Source organism: Hypanus sabinus, chromosome 31, assembly GCF_030144855.1.
Source record: "Hypanus sabinus isolate sHypSab1 chromosome 31, sHypSab1.hap1, whole genome shotgun sequence".
NCBI classification, from domain to species: Eukaryota; Metazoa; Chordata; class Chondrichthyes; order Myliobatiformes; family Dasyatidae; genus Hypanus; species Hypanus sabinus.
In genome coordinates, this window is record NC_082736.1 from 16,756,638 (window position 1) to 16,778,072 (window position 21,435).

Sequence of the window (21,435 nt, forward strand, 5' to 3'; positions counted from 1 at the left end):
GCAACTCCAGTTCAAACTCTGCCAAGTGACACCATCAAACCTCCTGGTGAGAATATTGTTTCCCCTCTGGTTCAGATGCAAATAGCCTTGTTTGTCCTGGTCTCCCACCTGCCTGGAAGGGAGCCCATTGATCCATGAATCTGAAGACCTACCTCCTGCATCAGTTCCTCAGCAACATATTAAACTTCACAAAATATCATTTTCTCACCACACCAGCACATGTTTTGGCCCACAATTCCGTAATTACAATGCTGAAAGTCCTGCTTTTTAACCTCACTCCCGAAAATCACTGTAGGCCCTCATACCTGCTCGTTTAAACCTTCAACATATTGGCTCCCCTCCTCCTTGGATCCGTCTCACCTTTCCCTCGTGACCTCAATGATCCTTGTACCAGAAGCCCCCAACCACGACGCACCAGAAGCACGGTCTATATATCCTTATATCTGCCTATGTATCCTGTTCCTTTATGTGACTGGACTTTCATTTCCCTCGCAACCCAGAGGGACAATTGTTCTAATGAATTAACCCTCTCATCACTGGAAGTGAATGCACCCTCGCCCACCAACTGCTGCGTTGTGAGGGCGTTCGCACTGGTCCTGGGGCCGGGGAGGGCAGTCCGAGGTTCTCAGGTATTTGCGAAATGGAAAAGCACTTCCTGTAATTTAAAGCACGAGAATCAGGACATTTTCAGAAATTCTCCAGTCTGTACGTGGTGTGCGTGGTGTGTGGGGGAGTTTCTTTTCTGCTCGAGCGCTGTGTTGCGGATAGACCGCTGGAAATTGGCAGGTGTGGTAAAGTGAAGACGGAGCTGGACGATGAGAGGCCACTCTCGGCTCTGTCCGTCACTCTGACTCTGTCTCCTCCCCTCCCCGCCTCTGTCTCTCTGCGCGTTTCTCGGGCAGGTCGGGGCGCTGTGTATAAAAGGAGACAGCAGCAGTCGGTTTGTCACTGAGCAGCAACCTGAGTGAAGCAGCATCATGTCTGGCAGAGGGAAAGGAGGCAAAGGACTGGGCAAAGGCGGAGCCAAGCGGCACCGTAAAGTGCTCCGTGATAACATCCAGGGCATCACCAAACCGGCCATCCGCCGTCTGGCTCGCCGTGGCGGCGTCAAGCGGATCTCGGGTCTGATCTACGAGGAGACCCGCGGGGTGCTGAAGGTTTTCCTGGAGAATGTGATCCGGGATGCGGTCACCTACACTGAACACGCCAAGCGCAAGACAGTCACTGCCATGGATGTGGTGTACGCTCTGAAACGCCAGGGCCGCACTCTCTATGTCTTCGGCGGCTGAAAAACTCCCACTTCCTCCCGAGAACAAAACAAAGGCTCTTCTAAGAGCCACCCACCGCCTCACAGAGGGAGCAGTAACAGGTGAAGATTTAATATTTATTTCAATTAATGTTTTTGTTGAAGCTCAAAGTTATCGTAATTCTCGGGGTGAGGAGATTGTCTCAGATGTTGATGAACTACACTTGTTTTCATTATGTAGGGTCAGGGTAAATCTGACCCCTACCCTCTCGCTGCAGTTCTCCCGCAAAGTTGGATATACCTTGGATCTTGACATCACGATTCAGCTTGTTTTGGAAAGTAATACAGGACATTTAATTTCACTCTTGTTCCTCACAAAAAATCTCAATTAGTTCGAAATTGGTGTGTAAGTAACGGAAAGTAGAGGTAGTGACTTACGATCGCCCGTGAAGCTCATCGTTCACCCATTACCCCCAATCTGGCCTAACTGCTCTGGAATGGCGGGCGGATAGAAGCCAATCATAGCCCTGGTTAATATATGTGATATTTGACAGGACAGTACAACAGTAAGTGCAGGACTCAGCTCCAGGTCAGTCAGCGCTCTGCCTGCTACACACCAGTAATGAATTTCATTTTACCCTACAGGAAAGGAATGAAATGGAGACCTTCCCTCCGCCCTCTTACTAACTGTACAGCAGCCCTTTCACGGACGTTGTGAGTGGCTCTGAAAAGAGCCTTTGGGTTACTGGGTTCAGTGTCTGTCAGTTTACTTACTGGCGCCGCCGATTTTCTTGGGCAACAGGATGGCCTGGATGTTGGGTAACACACCATCCTGAGCGATAGTCACCCCTCCCAGCAGCTTGTTGAGCTCCTCGTCGTTGCGGACGGCCAGCTGCAGGTGTCGGGGGATGATGCGGGTCTTCTTATTGTCCCGGGCCGCGTTGCCGGCCAATTCGAGGATTTCGGCCGTCAGATACTCGAGCACAGCAGCCAGATATACCGGGGCTCCGGCACCCACCCGCTCAGCATAGTTGCCCTTTCTCAGGAGTCTGTGAACCCAGCCTACCAGGAACTGCAGTCCAGCCCGGGAAGAGCGAGACTTGGGTTTACTCTTGGCCTTGCCACCGGTTTTCCCTCGTCCAAACATTTCACACACTCAGCAAGTCTTTCACAGAGAATGAGGGAATACGATAGCACTCGCCCTTCTTCTACTTTCCAGAGGAATGCAGCAGAGCGTTTGTGATTGGTGCAACAGCGCTTAATCTAATTGGAGAGAGCACATAATCCAATCAGAGAGCTGATTTATTCACCAATCAGGAGACCACATCTGCAGAAGCGCAAAAAAAAACCGCGTACATCCCAACTGAACTGAAATGTGAAAAAAAGCCCGCCAAATGGTCCTTTGTGAAAGCCTAATCTGAAGTTAAATCTAATTATCGACTCGATATCCGCATTGTTCCGTGTTCAGCTCTCGCATTGAAGTGAGATTCAGAGAAGTTACCAAAATGGGACAGAAATTAATGAAGTTCATTCCCCACCCCAATTAAACCAGGAACCGCAGAACTGTCTCCTATAGAAATACTTTATGTGATGAGCAAGACGAACTGACAGGGAGGGAGTGGGTAGTGTTTGTGTCTGTGCTGTACGAATGTAACAAAGACATTATAATTATACCGAGCGGTGGGCCAACTCTGATTAACATGGAGAGAATTTGGATTAGATTACGAAGAAATTTCTGCACTTTAATATCTAAATTAATATTTCCAAAATTTAATGTATAAATATTAATGTAACTATTTTGATGTTATCTCCGGTACACAGTGAATGTCAGATTCCTGGGAAGTGTTCATGAACAGAGACTTTGCGGGTTTCTGCCTCCACCACCTCCTCTGGCAGCTCATTCCAGATTACAGCTATTCACTGTGTGAAATACCTAACCTTCAAATTTCATCTCTGCCTTAAAACTATTATCTTTAGTTTGATTCTGGACCTCTGCTCACTGGATTTCAGAAGAATGAGTGGTGAGCTCACTGAAACCCTATCGAATGTTTGAAAGGCCTTGATAGTGAATGTGGGTGGGGTGCTTCCTGTTGTGAGTAGCCTAAGACTAGAGGACACAGTCTTTTTGAATGGAGATGAGGAGGTATTTCTTTAGCCAGAAAGTGGTGAATCTGTGGAATTCAGTGTCACATGTGGCTGTGGGAGCCAAGACTTTATGTATATTTAACTTAGAGATTGATACGCTCATGATTAGCCAGGACATGAAGAAACATGGGGACAAGGCAGGAGATTGGGGCTGAGGGAGAATGAATCAGCCATGATGAAATGGAGCAGCAGACACGATGGGCGAAATGGCCTAATTCGGTTCCTCTATCTTATAGGATGAAGGTCTGATGATCTTAAAACGTGTGTCATGTTGGTCAAACATGAGTTACATTTCACCAACCAGCTGGCAGCCTCTCAAACCATGTCTCAGGTGGACATCATGATGAAGAAAACTTCAAGGAACAATGCTTCAAAAAGTTGGCATCCATCAATAAAAACCCTCCTCACCTGGATATGCACTCTTCTCATTGCCACCATCATGGAGCAGGTACAGGAGCCTGAAGGCACACACGGTAATAGTAATAGCTGCTTCACCTCTGCCATCAGATTTCTGAATGGACATTGAACCCTTGAACACTATCTCACTACTCTTTTTGCTTTATTTATGTATTTTATCTTTTTAATGTATATGTATCTACATTAATTTACAGTTTTTTTATTACTATATATTGTAATGTACTGCCTAACAACAAATTTCATGGCATATGCCGGTGATATTAAATCTGACTCTGGCACACTGTCCTTCGCCAGTCCGTGCACTGAGAACAGATGTCAGGATGTTGTGTTACAGTTGTACAAGATGTTGCTGAGGCCGCATTGAAATATTATGTTTAGTTTTGCTCACTCTGCTCCAGGAAAGATGTCGATTAGGCTGGAAGGAATGCAGGAGAGATGTACACGGATCTTGCCAGGACTTGAATGGCTGAGTTATGAAGAGTGGCTGAGCTGGTTAAGACTGTTTTCCTTGGAATGTGGGAGAATGAGGGGCAATATCATACACATGTATGAAATAGCAAGGGTCATAGATTGGGTGAATGCACAGAGACTTTTTAACAGGGATGTGGAATCAGGAACTTGAGGGTACTAGTTGGTGAGAGGCAGAGATTGAATAGGAACATGATGGGCTATTTCTTTCACCCAGGCAGTGTAGGATATGGAGCCAACTGCCAGAGGAAATGATTGAGATTAACAAGATTGAAAAGCTATTGGACAGGGATGTGGATAGAAAAGCTTCAGTCTGATATGGGTGCAACCAGTATGGGAGATTTCTTGCCCTGGGCCAGATGGACAGAACTTCTCTAACTGACTTGTAATTTCTTCCAAGATCATAGACTCCATCATCTTGCCATCAACAAATGTGAAGTAAACAGGATTACAATTACCTTCTGCTGTCTTCTAACTTTCTGGAACAATAGAAAAAATTGAGATTTTTCACTTCACTGGGATATTCATGGAACACTGGGCATTTTGACAAACTGCAACTTCTTTCTCCATTTTCTCTCCAGCCATTTCCCTGTAAAACCCTCAAGTGCAGGTCGTTGAGACCTGATGATGTTTGCCATTAGTCTCATTAGTTTTTCTCTCATGATAGTGACTGCTGCAAATTATTGCACGGTGTTGAAATGTCAACAGAGATAATTTTGAGATGTGTGCTATGTCCCCAGTGTACACCCTGTTCACAGTGTTGAGTTTAATTTATTGTAATTTACATGCAGGTATAAGCTTTTGAGTCTCTTCCCACTGGAAGTCTCAGTCCAGTGGTCTACCTCTGGGCCCTGTCACTTTCTGTGCTCTAGACTTCCACTTATTATTTCCCTGGAGTCCATCTTTCTCCTGGATTCCCCTGTTTAATTGGGATCAATAGCTGCTGATTGCTAGGAACCAGCTGTTTAAACATATGCCACTGCACATCCAGAGAGCTGTCCATGAGCCTGTTTACCCTGTCCACCCCAGACATCTCCACCCTCAGTGTAACATGCTGTCGAAAGACACAGTCCCTGAACATTCCAAACCAGCTCTTCCTCTGTACCAGTTTGATTAGTTTAATCAATACAGAGGTTAAATTCGCCTATGTTAGTCACGGTTCCTTTCTTAGCTCCCTTTAATCATTTCCCCTTTTGTGCTTTGTCCCATGAAAAGGTAACATGTGATGGTTCAGGGTGCTCTACCTCCCACCTCATCTCCCCCCTGTTGTTCATTGTCTCTACATGTACATCAGCCTCACCACCACATGATGAACAAAGCCGCCCTCCTTATTTCACTTCTGCAGATTTGTGTGGAATATTGAATATGCTGGATAACTGAGTTCCCAGTCCTGGTCAGCCTACAACTTTATCCTTGCAATTGTAAGATTAAACATGTGTCTCACAATACAAGACAGTGACTGCATACAATCACACTATCTGTATTCCCCATCATTTTATATACCTCTATTAAATCTCCCCTCATTCTCTTATGCTCCAAAGAATAAAGTCCTAACACACTTAACCTTTCCCTGTTTATCAGTTCATCAAACCTTGGTGACATCCTTTTAAATGTTAATTCTGTAGCGGTGTGCTACACGCAGCGCTAAAATTACGACACGGAGTCAGTAACTGCAGTCGAAGGAAAAAACTTTATTCGAAAACTTCAGCCTCACTTTTAAGCCTCCGTCAACCGGCCCCCCATGGCGCAGAGGCTCCAAAGCTCTGTGCTCGCAAACCCCCGTATGCTATCTAATTGTGAGTCGGTTCGGATACGCTAGGAAATGGGTCGCCACATAACCCCCCCCCCCCCAGAACCGGCGATACACCCCCCAATGTCCACAGTCTGGGCCAGAACCTGCTTGGGAGGTCGGCCTCTGCGCCGAGGCGCCGGAAACTCGGCCGGTTGCGCCAGGTCCACATGGGCCGGCTTGAGGCGGTCCACCGTGAAAACCTCCTCCTTCCCCCCAACGTCCAGCACGAACGTGGACCCGTTGTTCCGGAGCACCATAAACGGCCCCTCGTATGGCCGCTGCAGCGGTGGCCGATGCCCGCCCCTTCGTACAAACACAAACTTACAGTTCTGTAGGTCTTTGGGTACGCAGGTCGGGTGCCGCCCATGCTGTGAAGTGGGTATGGGGGCCAGGTTACCGAGCTTCTCGCGAAGTCTGCCCAGGACTGCTGCGGGTTCTTCCTCTTGCCCCCTTGGGGCTGGTAGTAACTCCCCGGGGACGACCAGGGGCGCGCCGTATACCAACTCGGCCGACGAGGCGTGCAGGTCGTCCTTGGGCGCTGTGCGGATGCCGAGTAGGACCCAGGGAAGCTCGGCGGGCCATGAGGGCCGACTTCAGGTGACGGTGGAAACGCTCCACTAGCCCGCTCGACTGTGGGTGGTAGGCAGTTGTGTGGTGCAGCTGAGTCCCCAAAAGGCTGGCCATAGCTGACCACAGGCTGCAGGTGAACTGGGCTCCTCTGTCGGAGGTAATGTGGGCTGGTACACCAAAGCGAGATATCCAGGTGGCGATCAGGGCTCGGGCGCAAGATTCGGAGGTGGTGTCGGTGAGCGGGACTGCCTCTGGCCATCTTGTGAACCGGTCCACGATAGTCAGGAGGTAACGCGCTCCGCGCGACACTGGCAGGGGGCCCACGATATCCACATGAATGTGGTCGAAACTCCGGTGGGCGGGATGGAACTGCTGCGGTGGGGCTTTGGTGTGCCGCTGCACCTTGGCCGACTGGCAGTGCATGCACGTTCTGGCCCATTCACTGACCTGTTTGCGGAGTCCGTGCCAAACGAACCTGCTGGAAACCATCCGGACAGTTGTCCGGATGGAGGGATGCGCCAAGTTATGAATGGAGTCGAAAACGCGGCGCCGCCATGCTGTCGGGACGACCGGACGGGGCTGGCCGGTGGCGACGTCACTGAGTAGGGTCCTCTCACCCGGGCCCACGGGGAGGTCCTGGAGCTGCAGACCGGAGACTGCGGTCCTGTAACTCGGAATCTCCTCATCCGCCTGCTGCGCCTCTGCCAGCGCCTCAAAGTCTACCCCTTGGGAAAGGGCATGAACGGTAGGGCGAGAGAGCGCATCCGCCACGACATTGTCCTTACCCGAGACGTGCCGGACATCCGTCGTGTACTCAGAGATGTAGGACAGGTGGCGTTGCTGGCGGGATGACCAGGGGTCGGATGCTTTCGTAAACGCAGAGGTAAGCGGTTTGTGGTCCGTGAACGCGGTGAAGGGCCGACCTTCAAGGAAGTACCTGAAATGCCGGATTGCCAGGTAGAGCGCCAACAGTTCCCGGTCGAAAGCACTGTACTTAAGCTCGGGTGGTCGCAGGTGTTTGCTGAAAAACGCCAGGGTTTGCCAGCGACCTGCGATGAGTTGCTCCAGCACCCCACCGACTGCCGTGTTGGATGCGTCCACTGTGAGGGCGGTAGGGGTGTCCATTCTGGGATGTACTAGCATTGCGGCGTCCGCCAAAGCTTCCTTCGTTTGAACGAAAGCGGCGGCGGACTCCTCGTCCCAGGTAATGTCCTTGCTCGGACCCGACATCAGGGCGAACAGGGGGCGCATGATCCGGGCAGCTGAAGGGAGGAAGCGGCGGTAGAAATTGACCATACCTACGAATTCCTGAAGGCCTTTGATCGTGGTGGGTCGGGGGAAGTGGCGGACCGCATCTACCTTAGCGGGCAGAGGGGTTGCCCCGTCTTTAGTAATTCTGTGGCCCAGGAAGTCAATGGTATCGAGTCCGAACTGGCATTTGGCAGGGTTGATTGTAAGACCGTACTCACTCAGTCGGGCGCAGAGTTGACGGAGGTGGGACAGATGCTCCTGACGACTGCCGCTGGCTATGAGGATGTCATCCAAATAGATGAACGCGAAGACCAGGTCCCGTCCCACCGCGTCCATTAACCGCTGGAACGTCTGTGCGGCATTCTTCAGGCCGAACGGCATGCGGAGGAACTCGAAAAGGCCGAATGGGGTGATGAGAGCCGTTTTGGGGACGTCGTCAGGATGCATCGGGATTTGATGGTATCCCCGGACGAGATCTACCTTGGAGAAGATCCGTGCGCCGTGCAGGTTTGCCGCAAAGTCCTGAATGTGCGGCACAGGGTAGCGGTCCGGTGTGGTAGCCTCGTTCAGCCTGCGGTAGTCGCCGCACGGTCTCCAGCCCCCCGTCGCTTTGGGCACCATGTGCAGGGGGGAGGCCCATGGGCTGTCGGACCGCCGGATGATCCCCAATTCCTCCATCCTCTGGAACTCCTCCTTCGCCAGTCGGAGCTTGTCGGGGGAAAGCCGCCGAGCACGGGCATGGAGGGGTGGTCCCTGGGTCGGGATGTGGTGCTGTACGCCGTGCCTGGGCATGGCTGCTGTGAACTGCGGTGCCAGAACCGATGGGAACTCCGCCAGGACCCTGGTGAAGTCGTTGTCGGACAGCGTGATGGAGCCGAGGTGAGGGGCCGGCAACTGGGCTGCACCCAGGGAGAACGTCTGAAAGGTCTCGGCGTGTACCAGTCTCTTCCTGGGCAGGTCGCCCAGCAGGCTGTGAGCCCGCAAAAAATCCGCACCCAGAAGCGGTTGGGCTACGGCGGCCAGTGTGAAGTCCCACGTGAACGGGCTGGAGCCGAACTGTAGCTGCACCTGGCGGGTGCCATAGGTCCTTACGGTGCTGCCATTCACGGCCCTCAGGGGGGGACCCGGTGCCCTGCTGCGGGTGTCGTAACTCGTCGGAGGTAAAACGCTGATCTCAGCCCCAGTATCGACCAAAAACCGGCGTCCCGACCTTCTATCCCACACATACAGGAGGCTATCCCGATGGCCAGCCGCCGTAGCCATCAGCGGCGGCTGGCCCTGGCGTTTCCCGGGAACTTGCAGGGCGGGCAACAACGGCGGGCTTCTGCGCCCCACCGCTGGTGGTAGAAGCACCAGTGTTCATTGGGCCGGGGGTTGGCGGGCTCTGCGGGCGGGCCTAGACTGGTTTGCTGCCGGGAGCGGGGCTGGGAGATCCGTGCGATCCTTTTTGACGTTCCACAGCAAGTCCGCCCGGGCTGCCACCTTCCGGGGGTCACTGAAATCCCTGTCGGACAGCAGCAGGCGGATGTCCTCGGGCAGCTGCTCCAGGAATGCCTGCTCAAACATGAGGCAGGGTGTGTGTTCGTCGGCGAGAGACAACATCTCATTCATTAAAGCCGATGGAGGTCTGTCGCCCAAGCCATCCAGGTGCAGTAAACGGGCAGCCCGCTCGCGCCGTGAGAGTCCGAAAGTCCTGAGGAGCAGGGCTTTGAATTCCGTGTACTTGCCGTCTGCCGGGGGCGACTGTACGAACTCCGCGACCTGGGCCGCTGTGTCCTGGTCGAGGGAGCTCACCACGTAGTAGTAGCGGGAGTCTTCTGAGGTGATCCGGCGAACGTGGAATTGGGCTTCGGCTTGCTGGAACCATAGGTCCGGGCGCTGTGTCCAGAAACCTGGCAGTTTCAACGAAACCGCATGAACAGAGGCGGCGTCGGTCATTTCTGGTCCAAAAATCGTTTGGACCGTCGGGGTCACCAATTGTAGCGGTGTGCTACACGCAGCGCTAAAATTACGACACGGAGTCGGTAACTGCAGTCGAAGGAAAAAACTTTATTCGAAAACTTCAGCCTCACTTTTAAGCCTCTGTCAACCGGCCCCCCATGGCGCAGAGGCTCCAAAGCTCTGTGCTCGCAAACCCCCGTAGGCTATCTAATTGTGAGTCGGTTCGGATACGCTAGGAAATGGGTCGCCACAATTCTACTCTTTCAGTCTTCATATATATTTCCTATTGGTAGCTGACCAGAGCTGCACACAGTACTCCAAAACAAACCTCAACAATGTCTCATACAACTTCATCGTAACATCCCAACTCCCGTACTCAGCACTCGTTTATAAAGCCAATGTGCCTGAAGCTCTCCTAACACATTGATCCCTCTGTCCTACCGCATTCCTCACTGCTCTACCATTTACTGTATAGATCCTGGATTTTCCTTCCAAACTACAACCCTCACACTTGTCTCCATGGAATTCCATCTGCCAATACAAAGATGCAACATAGTTATTTGGCATCTCACCCACATACTTTGGCTTCTGGCAGAAATTCCCTCATTTATGTTCTCGATAGCAAGCATCCGGTTTTAAAAGTATATGAAAATATCATTGCATTTTGTTAATCTCACTCAAGACATTTCATGTTCCCTTTCTTGGAATATGCAACAAACAAATGAGTACAGTGCTGGAAAGGCCATTCAGCCCATGATATTGTACTAACCATGATGCCAATTCATACTAAATGCCATCCTTCTGTTTATCATCATATCTCTCCTGTCACTTCATATTCACAGGTTCGTCTAAAAGCCTCTTAATCTCCATCAAACTGTCTGCAGCCATTACTATCAAACCTTAAAAGCATGTCCTCTGCTTTTTGGCATCTCTACCCTAGAGAAATGATTCTGACTACCCTCTCATGATTTTAAACCCCTCCATTGGGATTCCTCTCAGCTTCTGAGGTCCAAGAGAGAACACAAGTTTGTCCAAACTTTTCTTAGACCTCCTATACTCTAATCTGGGAAATATCCTGGTGAACATCTTCAGTTCTGCTCTGCCCTGAAGACTGCATTGGTGCTGTTTCATACATCCATGCTGAGCTCAAGAATTTCATCAAGTTCGTCTCCAACTTGCACCGTGCCCTTTAATTCAATTGCACATTTCTGACACCTCTCTCAGATTTCCCAATACCTCTGTCTCCATCTCTGGAGACAGACTGCCCAGTGAGATCTTTCCATAAACCTACTGATTCTCACGGCTATCTTGACAATCCCTCTTCCAACCCTGTCTACTGTACAAATGTCGTTCCTTTTATTCATCGCCGCTACATCTGTTCCCAGGGTGAGGCTTTCCTTGCCAGAATATCAGCGGTGTCTTCCTTCTTCAAAGAACGGGGTTTCCCTTCCTCTCTCATTGCTGCTGCCCTCACCCTCATATACCCCCCACCCCATTTCTCAGACATTTGTCCCTGCCTCATCTTCTCACTGCAATAACAATGTTACAGTTCCCTTTGTCCTTATGTACCACCTCACGAGTGTTCATATTCAGCACAACATTCCATGTAAAGTCCACCAGCTTCAAAGGGATTCTAACACTAAACACATGCCTCCACCCCCCACTCTCCACTTTCAGCCGCGATCACTCTCTCCATGATTCCCTCCTTTCATCCCTCTCCACTGATCTCACTGCTGCTACATCCCTGTAATGGAACATGTGCTACACCTGCCCCTGCATCACCATTCAGAAACCCAAACAGTCCATCCAGGAAAATCAAAACTTCACCTGCAAGCTTGTTGAGATCATCATGCGTAACTGGACAACACACACAAAATGTTGGAGGGATGCAGGCCAGGCAGCATCTATGGAAAAGAGTACAGTCAACATTGCAGGCCAAGACCCTTCATCAGAACTGGAGTTCAGAAGCATGTCAAAACCTGGCCAGCAGGAGCCATCAGTCTCTTCAAGACTTTTTTGAGGAAACTGACTGGCACATGTTCAGCGAGGCTGCAATCGATGGCGACTCTACCAACTTAGAGGAGTACACAGCATCAGTGACCAGCTACATCAGTAAGTGCATTGATGATGTTACTCGCTATACTTGCCAACCAGAATCCATGGATGACCGCGTGCACTGCTGAGGTCCCGCGACTCTGCCTTCAGAGCAGGCGACAAGGCAGCATGAACAACAGCAAGGGCCAAACTGTCCCGAACCATCTGAGGGGCAAAGTGTGCAAATGCCCAGCTAATCCACAGTTACTTCCAGGAGAGCAGTGACATGCGGCGCATGTGGAATGGCATCCATGACATCACCTATTACAAGAAAACATCACCTGACTGTGCAGATGATGCCTCCCTCCCAAATGCGCTGAATAAGAACTACACCTGCTTTGAGGCGGAAAATGACATGGCGGCGAGGAAGTCCACCCCTCCTGCGAATGACCAGGTGCTGTGTCTCCGTGGCCGATGTGAGAAGTACCCTGTGCAGGGTCAACCCACGGAAGGCGGCTGGACCAGACATCATCCCTGGTAGGGTGCTCAGAGGATGTGCAGACCAGCTGGCAGATATTCTCACTGACATCTTCTACATCTCCCTGAGCAGCACCACCATTCCAACGTGCTTCAAGGCCCCCACCATCGTCCCCATGCCGAAGAAGTCCTCAGTGTCCTGCCTAAATGACTACCATCCCATTGCACTTACATCCATCATCATGAAGTGTTTCAAGAGGCCCGTCATGAGGCATATCAAGACCCTGCTGCCCCCCTCACTGGACTCCCTGCAGTTTGCGTACTGTCCCAACTGCTCAACAGATGACGCCATGGCCACCACCCTCAACCTGGCCCTAAAACACCTGGACAAAACAGACACATACGTTCAGATGCTGCTCATAGACTTTAGTTCAGCATTTAACACAATCATCCCTCAGAAACTGATTGGAAAGCTGAGCCTATTGGGCCTGAACACCTCCCTCTTCAACTGGATCCTAGACTTCCTGACTGGGAGATCTCAGTCAGTCCGGATCGGGAGCAGCAGCATCTCCAACACCAACTCCAACTGAGCACGGGGGCTTCTCAGAGTTGCATGCTCAGTCCACTGCTGTTCACTCTGCTGACCTACAACTCTGCTGCAACACACAGCACAAGCCACATCATCAAGTTCGCCGATGAGTCAACCGTGGTGGGTCTCATCAGCAAGAACGACGAGTCAGCTTACAGAGTGGAGGTGCAGCGACCAACAGACTGGGGCAGAGCCAACAACCTGTCTCTTAATGTGAACAACACAAAAGAGATGGTTGTAGACTTCAGGAGGGCACGGAGCGACCACTCCCCGCTGAACTTTGACGGCTCCTCGGTAGAGATCGTAAAGAGCACCAAATTTCTTGGTGTTCACCTGACGGAGAAGCTCACCTGGTCCCTCAACACCTGCTCCATAGCAAAGAAAACCCAGCAATGTCTCTAATTTTTGCAAAGGCTGAGGAAAGTCCATTTCCCACCCCACATCCTCAAAACATTGTACAGGAAGTATTGAGAGTGTCCTGAGCAACTGCATCACTGCCTGGATCGGAAATTGTACAATCTCGGGTTGCAAGACCCTGCAGTGTATAGTGAGATCAGCTGAGAAGATCATCGGGGTCTCTCTTCCTGCCATCACCACTACATACTGCATCAGCAAAGGAAACAGCATTATGAAGGACCCCATGCACCCATCATACAATCTCTTCTCCCTCCTGCGGTCTGACAATAGACAATAGGTGCAGAAGTAGACCGTTCGGCCCCTCGAGTCTGCACCACCATTCTGAGATCATGGCTGATCATTCACTATCAATACCCAGTCCCTGCCTTGTCCCCATATTCCTTGATTCCCCTATCCATCAGATATCTATCTAGCTCCTTCTTGAAAGCATCCAGAGAATTGGCCTCCACCATCTTCTGAGGCAGTGCATTCCACACCTCCACAACTCTCTGGGAGAAGAAGCTCTTCCTCAACTCTGTTTTAAATAACTGACCTCTTATTCTCAATCCATGCCCTCTGGTACTGGACTCTCCCAACATCTGGAACATATTTCCTGCCTCAATCCTATCAAATCCTTTAATTATCTTAAACGTTTCAATCAGATCCCCTCTCAATCTCCTCAATTCCAGCGTGTACAAGCCCAATCTCTCCAATCTCTCTGCGTAAGACAGCTCTGCCATCCCAGGAATCAGTCTGGGAAAAGGCTACAAAGCATTCGGGCTCTTACAACCAGACTATATAAGTTTCTTCCCCCAAGCTATCAGACTCCTCAATACCCAAAGCCTGGACTGACTCCTTGCCCTACTGTCCTGTTTATTATTTATTGTAATGGTGGTACTATTTTTGTGCACTTTATGCAGTCCAGTGTAGGTCTGTTCTCCAGTATAGCTTTCTCTGTGTTTTTGTATTACATAGTTCAGTCTAGTTTTTGTACTGTGTCATGTAAACCATGGTCCTGGAAAATGTTGCCTCATTTTTACTATGCACTTTACCAGTAGTTATGGTCGAAATGACAATAAATGTTGACGACTTGACTTGCGAAAAAAAAGATGAGTAATTAGAGTTAGAATGTGAAGGGGTGGGGGAAGAACCACAAGGTGATGGGTGAAACTGTGAGTGAACTAAAGTGCTGGGACGTTGATTGGTGAAAGAGATACAGGGCTAGAGAGGGGGAATCTAGAAGGAGAGGACAGAAAGCCATGGAAGAAAGAAAACAGGGATGAACACCAGATGGAGCTGATGGGCAGGTAGGAAGATAATGTGAGATAGAAAAGGGAATGGTGAAGGAGGCATGGGGCATTAGCAGAAGTTCGAGATATTGAAGTTCATGTCATCAAGTTTTAGGCTACACTTACAGAATATGAGGTGTTGCTCCTTCAAACTGAGTGTGGCCTCATCGCAACAGTGGAGGAGGCCATGGATTGACATGTCAATTGATTGTATCCAGTGCTCACTGTTTGGCCTCCTCCACTCTTGACAATGAATTCCACAGATTCATGACCCTCTGGTTAAAGGAATGTTCTCTCATTTCTTTTCGGAAGAGACATCCATCTGTTCCGAGTGTGTGCCATCTGGTGCTGGACTAACCCACTACAGGAACCATCCTCTCCACGTTCACTCAATTGGTTAGAATGTGAATCTCTCCTCATTCTTCTAAACTCCAGCAAGTACAGGCCCAGAGCCAAAAAGTACTCCTCACATGTTAATCTTTTCATTCCCGATCGTTCTCGTGAAACTGCTCTCGAGTCTTTCCAATGCAAACACATCTTTACTTGGATAAAGGGCCCAGCATTGCTCATAGTACTCCTTGTGGACTGACAAATGTCTTACCAAGCCTCCTCTTGGTTTTTAAATTTGAGGTACATAAGTTCAGCAGGGTTATTGTTAGGATGAATGGAAACATTTTTAGCACAGAGGAATCAGAGCTGGAGGGCATAGACTTAAGGTGAGTGGGGAAAGAATTAAAACATGAAGGACACACATTTTCACTCTGAGGGTGGTGGGGATATGGAACAAGCAGACAGTGGAATTGGTTGAGGCTTGAACAGTGACAGAATGTAAAACGACACGCGGACAGGTATGTGAATAGTGATGGTGAGAGGGATGTGGGACAAAGGAGGTCGAATGGGGCCAGTTTTGAAGATCTTGGTCATCATGGACGAGTGGGCTGCAAATTTTCACATTTCTGAGAAAAAAGTAACTAATTTTCTGTCTAATATTTTGCTGATTTTAATGTAACCTTCTCACTCATTTGTAATTTCTATTCCCCTTCCACCGTCAGGTTTTAGGTTTGCAGATGACACCACTGTTGCTGAATGAATTAAAGGTGGTGACAAGTTTGCCATCAGGAGGGAGATGGAGGATTTGTTTGAATGGAGCCAAAACTACAAGCTCTCACTCAACATCAGCAAAACTAAAGAGTTGATTATTCTCTGCAAGATGAAGAAACAGTGACACGGGAGGAAGAAACAGGAGGGCCATGAGCCAGTAATCATCAGGGTATTGGAGTGGAGAGTCAGTAACTATAAATTCCTTGTGATTATCATTTCAGAGGATCTGTCCTGGGACGGAGAGTAAGTGCCACTATAAAGAAGGTGCGGCAGTGACTCTACTTAGAAGAATGTTTATAATCGACCTGACATCTAAAACTTTGACATAATTTATTTGGATGCACGGTGGACAGTATCCTGACTGGTTGCAGCACGGCCTGATAAGGAAACACTAAAACCCAGGAACAGAAAATGCCTACATAAAATAGTGGATACAGCCCAGTTCATCACAGGCAAAGCCCTCCCATCATTGAGTTCATTTTCAAGGTGTGCTGCTACTGGAAAGCAGCATCCATCATCAAGGGCAGCCTTCCTCTACTCCATGCTCTCATCTCGCTGCTGCCATTGGGAAGGACGTACAGGAGCCTTAAGTCCCGCACCACCATCTTCAGGAAGAGTTATTACCCTTAAGAGTTATTGGTCCTGCTGTTGAAACAGCGTGGATAACTTCACTGAACTGATTCCATAAACTACAGAGACACTTTCAAGTATTCTGCAACTCATGTTCTCAGTATTATTTTTTATTATTTGCAAGATTTGTTTATTTGGCACATTTGTTGTCTGTCAGTCTTTACTGTTCATAGTTTACATAAATTCCATTGTATTCTTTTTCCTGTTTATCCCTGAAAGGAAATGAATATGAAGGTAGTATATGGTGACGTATACATACATTGATAATCACTTACTTTGAGTGTGACAAGTGTTTGTTGGTTTCTCCTCACACAAAAATATGGAAAATACAAATATCAAGTATTTACAAGACCGTGGAGCATCAAATACTGCAGATTTTCTCGTGTAGGCGTCAAATTAAAATGTGATTATTACAGTCTAGAACACAGTCAATTCCCGTGGGATGGGGGGTGGGTGTGTGTCACCATTCCTGGATATTCCCCACTGTACTAATACCATTTACAATGTTCGCAAGTTTCCTGATTGACAGCTCGCTCGCACTGAATTACGGTCACGTGACATACGTGTGGCCGACCTGTTGCGCGCTGACGTCAGAGAGGGCCTTCCTTCAGCGACGTCGTTTCCTGGGAAACGATCAGGGACGGTGGGTCTGCGATGAAGCGGATTTGGTCTCCATTGTGGGAATCGGCCTCTCCTCTTCTTGCCCACGGAACAGTGAGTGTCTGTCAACGCCTCACCGCACCCGCTCTCTGCCTCAGGTACAATATTATTGGAAAGGTTGAGAGGGACACAGGCCTAATGCAGGCGGATGGGACGAGTTGGGCGACAACTTGGTCGGCGTGGATGAGTTTTACCGAAGGGACGGTTTCAGTTCTGCATAAGTCACTGACTCTATTTTGCGAGGTTAAACCAGAGCAGGATGTACACAGCGAACGACAGGTTCCTGGTGAGTTTTAATGAATAGAGACTTAGTCCCCCTGAAGTTCTCTGTTCCAGGTTCTGTCTCCACTAATTCAGCACTTGGTCCGTCTCCTACCCTGCCCTGGTGATTCAAATACTCATTCAGATGGTCCTAAATACCAGCCTGCACCACCTCCACAGGCAGTGTGTTCCCTTCTGGGGAGAGAGGAAGGTTTTCCTCAGATCCAATTTAATCACACACACACCTCTCCTTAAACTTATTGTACACAAGTAATACTCCTCTGCATTAAATTCCACCTGCCACTTTCAGCCCATTTTTCCAGCTGGTCCGAATCCCACATCAAGATTTGCTAGCCTTCCTTGCTGTCACCTGCATCCCTAATCTTGGTGTCATCTGCAAACATACTGATCTAGTTTACCTCATTAATACAGATGGAAAACGACAATGGACCCAGCACCGGGAAGGTCAACCAGGGCAGGATGAACACAGTAATGACAGGTTGCTGGGAAGAGTTCATCAACAGAGACTTTGTGTGTTTCTGCCTCCATCACCTCCTCTGGTAGCTCATTTGGGATACCAGCTATTCTGTGTGTGAAATGTTTACCTGCCAATCCCCTTTAAACCTCCATCCTCTCATCTTAAAACTACTCCCTTTCGTTTTAGACACCCATGCCAAGGGAAACAGTCCGTGTCTCTCTAACATCTGTATGACTCGGATAATTTTATCTGCCTCCATCTCCTCACCCTTCAGCTCCTCTTAACACCTCCTCTCTGTTACTTTAAAAATAATCCCTCCAGTTTTAGGAAGGAGAAAGCTGTTTCTTCCATAGAAGACCTTGGGAGTGAGGTTTTCTCTCCACCCATCCCCAGCAGATGTCCCTTTGTTCCATGAAACAGGATCTCTGTCCCCTGCACCAGCTCTTCAGTGACACATTCATCAGTGGTATCATTCTATATCTCCCTGCACTGACATGTGTCACTGGGAGATGCAATCTGCAATCTGCAGATTCTGCTTTTTATTTTCTGTCTTATTTCTGTAAATTATCTGCACAGGACCACATTCCCCCCTTCTCCCTATGTTGTTAGTACCAACATGCACCGTTTCCCATGATGTCCGGCTGATCAACCTTCCCTTTGAAATGTTCTGCAGCTGCGCCCGGACCATCGGAGCAGCTGGAATAGGCCATTTGGCCCATACAGTCTGCTGGGAATAAGTGATCATGACAGATCTCATATCCCACTCAACCCCATTCTTTTCCCTTTTGTCCATAACTCCACAAACAAGAACTTCTGCCTTCAATATATCCAATGGCTTGTCCATATCTGTCTGGCAATGAATTCCACAGATGTACTACCCTTTACTAAAGTAATTTCTTATCTCTGTTCTAAAGCGGTGTAATAGTATTCTGAGGCTGAGCCCTTTGCCTCTAGGCTCTCCCATATAAAAAAAAATCCTCCCCATATCCACTCTATCTAGGCCTTTCAGTATTCAAGTGGTTTCAATGAGATGACCCCTCATTCTTCTAAACTCCGTTGAATCCAGGCTCAGAGCTGTTAAACAGTGCAAATGCATTAACCCTTTCATTGCTGGGATCATTCTTGTGAATCTCCTCTGGATCCTCTCCTGTGCTGGCACATCCTTTTTTTTGATAAGGAACCTAAAACTGCTCACAATACTCCAAATGTGATAGGACCAATGCCTTATCAATCCTCAGCTTCTGTGTAATATAATCATTCTGAATAATCATCCTTGCTTCTGTCTAGTCGTCCTCTCAAAATGAATGCTAACACTGCATTTGGCTTCCTTACCGCCAACGCAACCACCATATTTATCTTTAGGAAATCCTGCACATCTGAGATGTCCCTGACTGTGATACCCAGGAGGCGACACACTACCCTGCTATCTCCCTTGCTGCCACAGAAGCTCCTGCTCATCTCCTGTACTGTGAGTCTGCTGTCATCACTGCTCTGCTTGACCTTTCCTTTCGCGGAGCATCGGTCTGGCGTCTCAGTATCACTGACCTGATGGACTGCTCTCTCTGGTTTGTCATCCTTCCAGGGGTATCCAAAGGAGTGTATTTGTTGCTGAAGGTCACGGCCACAGGGAGACATTACTCTGCCTGTCTCTTCCCCTTTCCATCGTGGTGGTCACACAGCAATCTGCAGCCTGACCTCAGGTGTGACCAACTCACTGAATCCTGGTTGATCTTGGGTCCATCCGTCTCCAGCTCCATTTCCTTCTCATGGGCAGTCACATTTTGAATATATTCTACCAAATTTCCATGAGTCCATGTGCCTTCAAGCTGTCGCACATCTAATAGTTCCATAAACTTCAACAAGGTCTTCGTCAACCTCCTTCACTGCAGTCCCAGCCCATTCAGTCTTTGCTTGTAACTCAAGCCCCCAGCTCAGGCGATATTCCTGTGATTATTTTCCTGCAGCTTTCCAGCTTAATGACATACTTCCTACAGTACGGTGACCAAATCGGCACAGGGTCCTGTTGCTGTGACCTAATAATGAATTTTAAGACTGTAATGTGATGTCCCAACTCCTCTCAGTGCCTTAGAGAATAAATGTAAGCATGTTGTTCACCTTCTTCAACACTGTCTACCTGTGTTGCCACTTTCAGGGAACTATATACCTGTATTCCAAAGTTCCCCTGTTCATTCAGACTCCTCAGGACCTCTGCCATTCACTGTGTATGTCCAGACCTGCTTTAACCTCCCCAAATGCATCACTGTGCACAATAGAGTAAAGAGAATCACAGGGGTATGAGAGAGGAGCTGACCAAAATTGATCTGAAAAGAACACAGGCAAGTATGGCGGCAGAGCAGCAATGGCTGGAATTTGTGAAAGCAATTCGGAAGGTGTGGGATATATACATCACAAAGAAGAAGAAGTATTCCAATGTCAAGATGACACAAACGTGGCTAACAAGAGAAGTCAAAGCCAACATAAAAGTCAGAGAGAGGGCATATGGTAGAGTAAAAATCAGTGGGACATTTCAGGATTCAGAAGCTTTTCAAAGCCAACATCAGGCAGCTGAAGTCATTAAGAAAGAACATATGGAATACAAAGGTAAAGAGAGGCGAGAGTACATTTTGGACCATTAAAAACTATGCTGGAGTGGCAGTAATGGTGGAAAAATTGATTAAGTATTTTGCATCAGTCTTTGTTGTTGAAGACACTTGTAGTGTGCTAGGGTAGGAACTGTGTGAAGTTGTCAGTACTAGGGAGAATGTTGTTTGGAAATTCAAAGGTCTGAGAGTAGATACATCACCTGGACTAGATGGTCTGGGCCCTGGGATTCTAAGAGAGGTGCTTGACAAGATTGTGGACGCATTATTAATGATGTTTAAAGAATCAATTGACATTGACGGCATGGTTCCAGAGGAACGGAAAATTGCAAATATCGCTCCAAGAAGGAAGAGCGTCAGAAGAAAGAAAATTATAGGGCAGTTAATCTGACCAGGGTGGTTGGGAAGATGTTAGAGGCAATTATTAAGGATATGGTTTTGAATACTTGGGCCATAGTCAGCATGGTTTCCTCAAGGGAAAATCTTGCCTGACAAATCTGTTGAAATTCTTTGAAGAACTAACAAGCAAGACAAAGGAATATTGGTGGATGTTGTGTACTTTGGATTTTCAGAAGGCCTTTGACAAGGCCTTTGACACATGAGGCTGCTGAGCAAGTGCAGCAGGCAGTGAAGGCTAATGGAATGTTGGCCTTTATTACAAAGGGAATTGAGTACAAGAGCAAGAAAATCCTTTTGCATTTGTACAGGGCCCTGATAAGACAACACCTGGAGTATTGTGTACAGTTTTGGTCTCCAGGGTTAAGAAAGGACATCCTGGCTGTAGAGGAAGTGCAGCGTAGATTCACTAGGTTAATTCCTGGGATGTCTGGCCTGTCTTACACAGAGAGGTTAGAGAGACTGGGCTTGTACACGCTGGAATTAAGGAGATTGAGAGGAGATCTGATTGCAACATATAAGATTATTAAGGGATTGGACAAGATAGAGGCAGGAAATATGTTACAGATGCTGGGAGAGTCCAGTACCAGAGGGCATGGTTTAAGAATAAGGGGTAGGTCATTTAGGACAGAGTTAAGGAAAAACTTCTTTTCCCAGAGAGTTGTGGGGGTGTGGAATGCACTGCCTCAGAAGG

General features: G+C 48.5%; 2 protein-coding genes across 2 annotated transcripts; one reads left to right on the plus strand and one right to left on the minus strand.

Annotated features, from left to right (window-relative positions):
* Positions 1-977: 977 nt before the first annotated feature.
* Positions 978-4,826, plus strand: LOC132383920 (histone H4-like). The gene is made up of 2 exons (XM_059955112.1): positions 978-1,369; positions 3,628-4,826. The coding sequence occupies exon 1, from the start codon at positions 978-980 to the stop codon at positions 1,287-1,289; it is 312 nt and encodes a 103-aa protein (XP_059811095.1). The 3' UTR covers positions 1,290-1,369; positions 3,628-4,826.
* LOC132383687 (histone H2AX-like) lies at positions 2,013-2,518 on the minus strand. The gene has a single exon (XM_059954879.1). It carries the CDS (start codon positions 2,391-2,393, stop codon positions 2,013-2,015), a length of 381 nt encoding a protein of 126 aa, XP_059810862.1. The 5' UTR covers positions 2,394-2,518.
* Positions 4,827-21,435: the final 16,609 nt, after the last annotated feature.

What these genes read in the sequence shown, in the direction of transcription:
- LOC132383687 (XM_059954879.1), bottom strand. Translation starts at nt 2,393, where the DNA reads ATGTTTGGACGAGGGAAAACCGGTGGCAAGGCCAAGAGTAAACCCAAG.
- LOC132383920 (XM_059955112.1), top strand. Translation starts at nt 978, where the DNA reads ATGTCTGGCAGAGGGAAAGGAGGCAAAGGACTGGGCAAAGGCGGAGCC.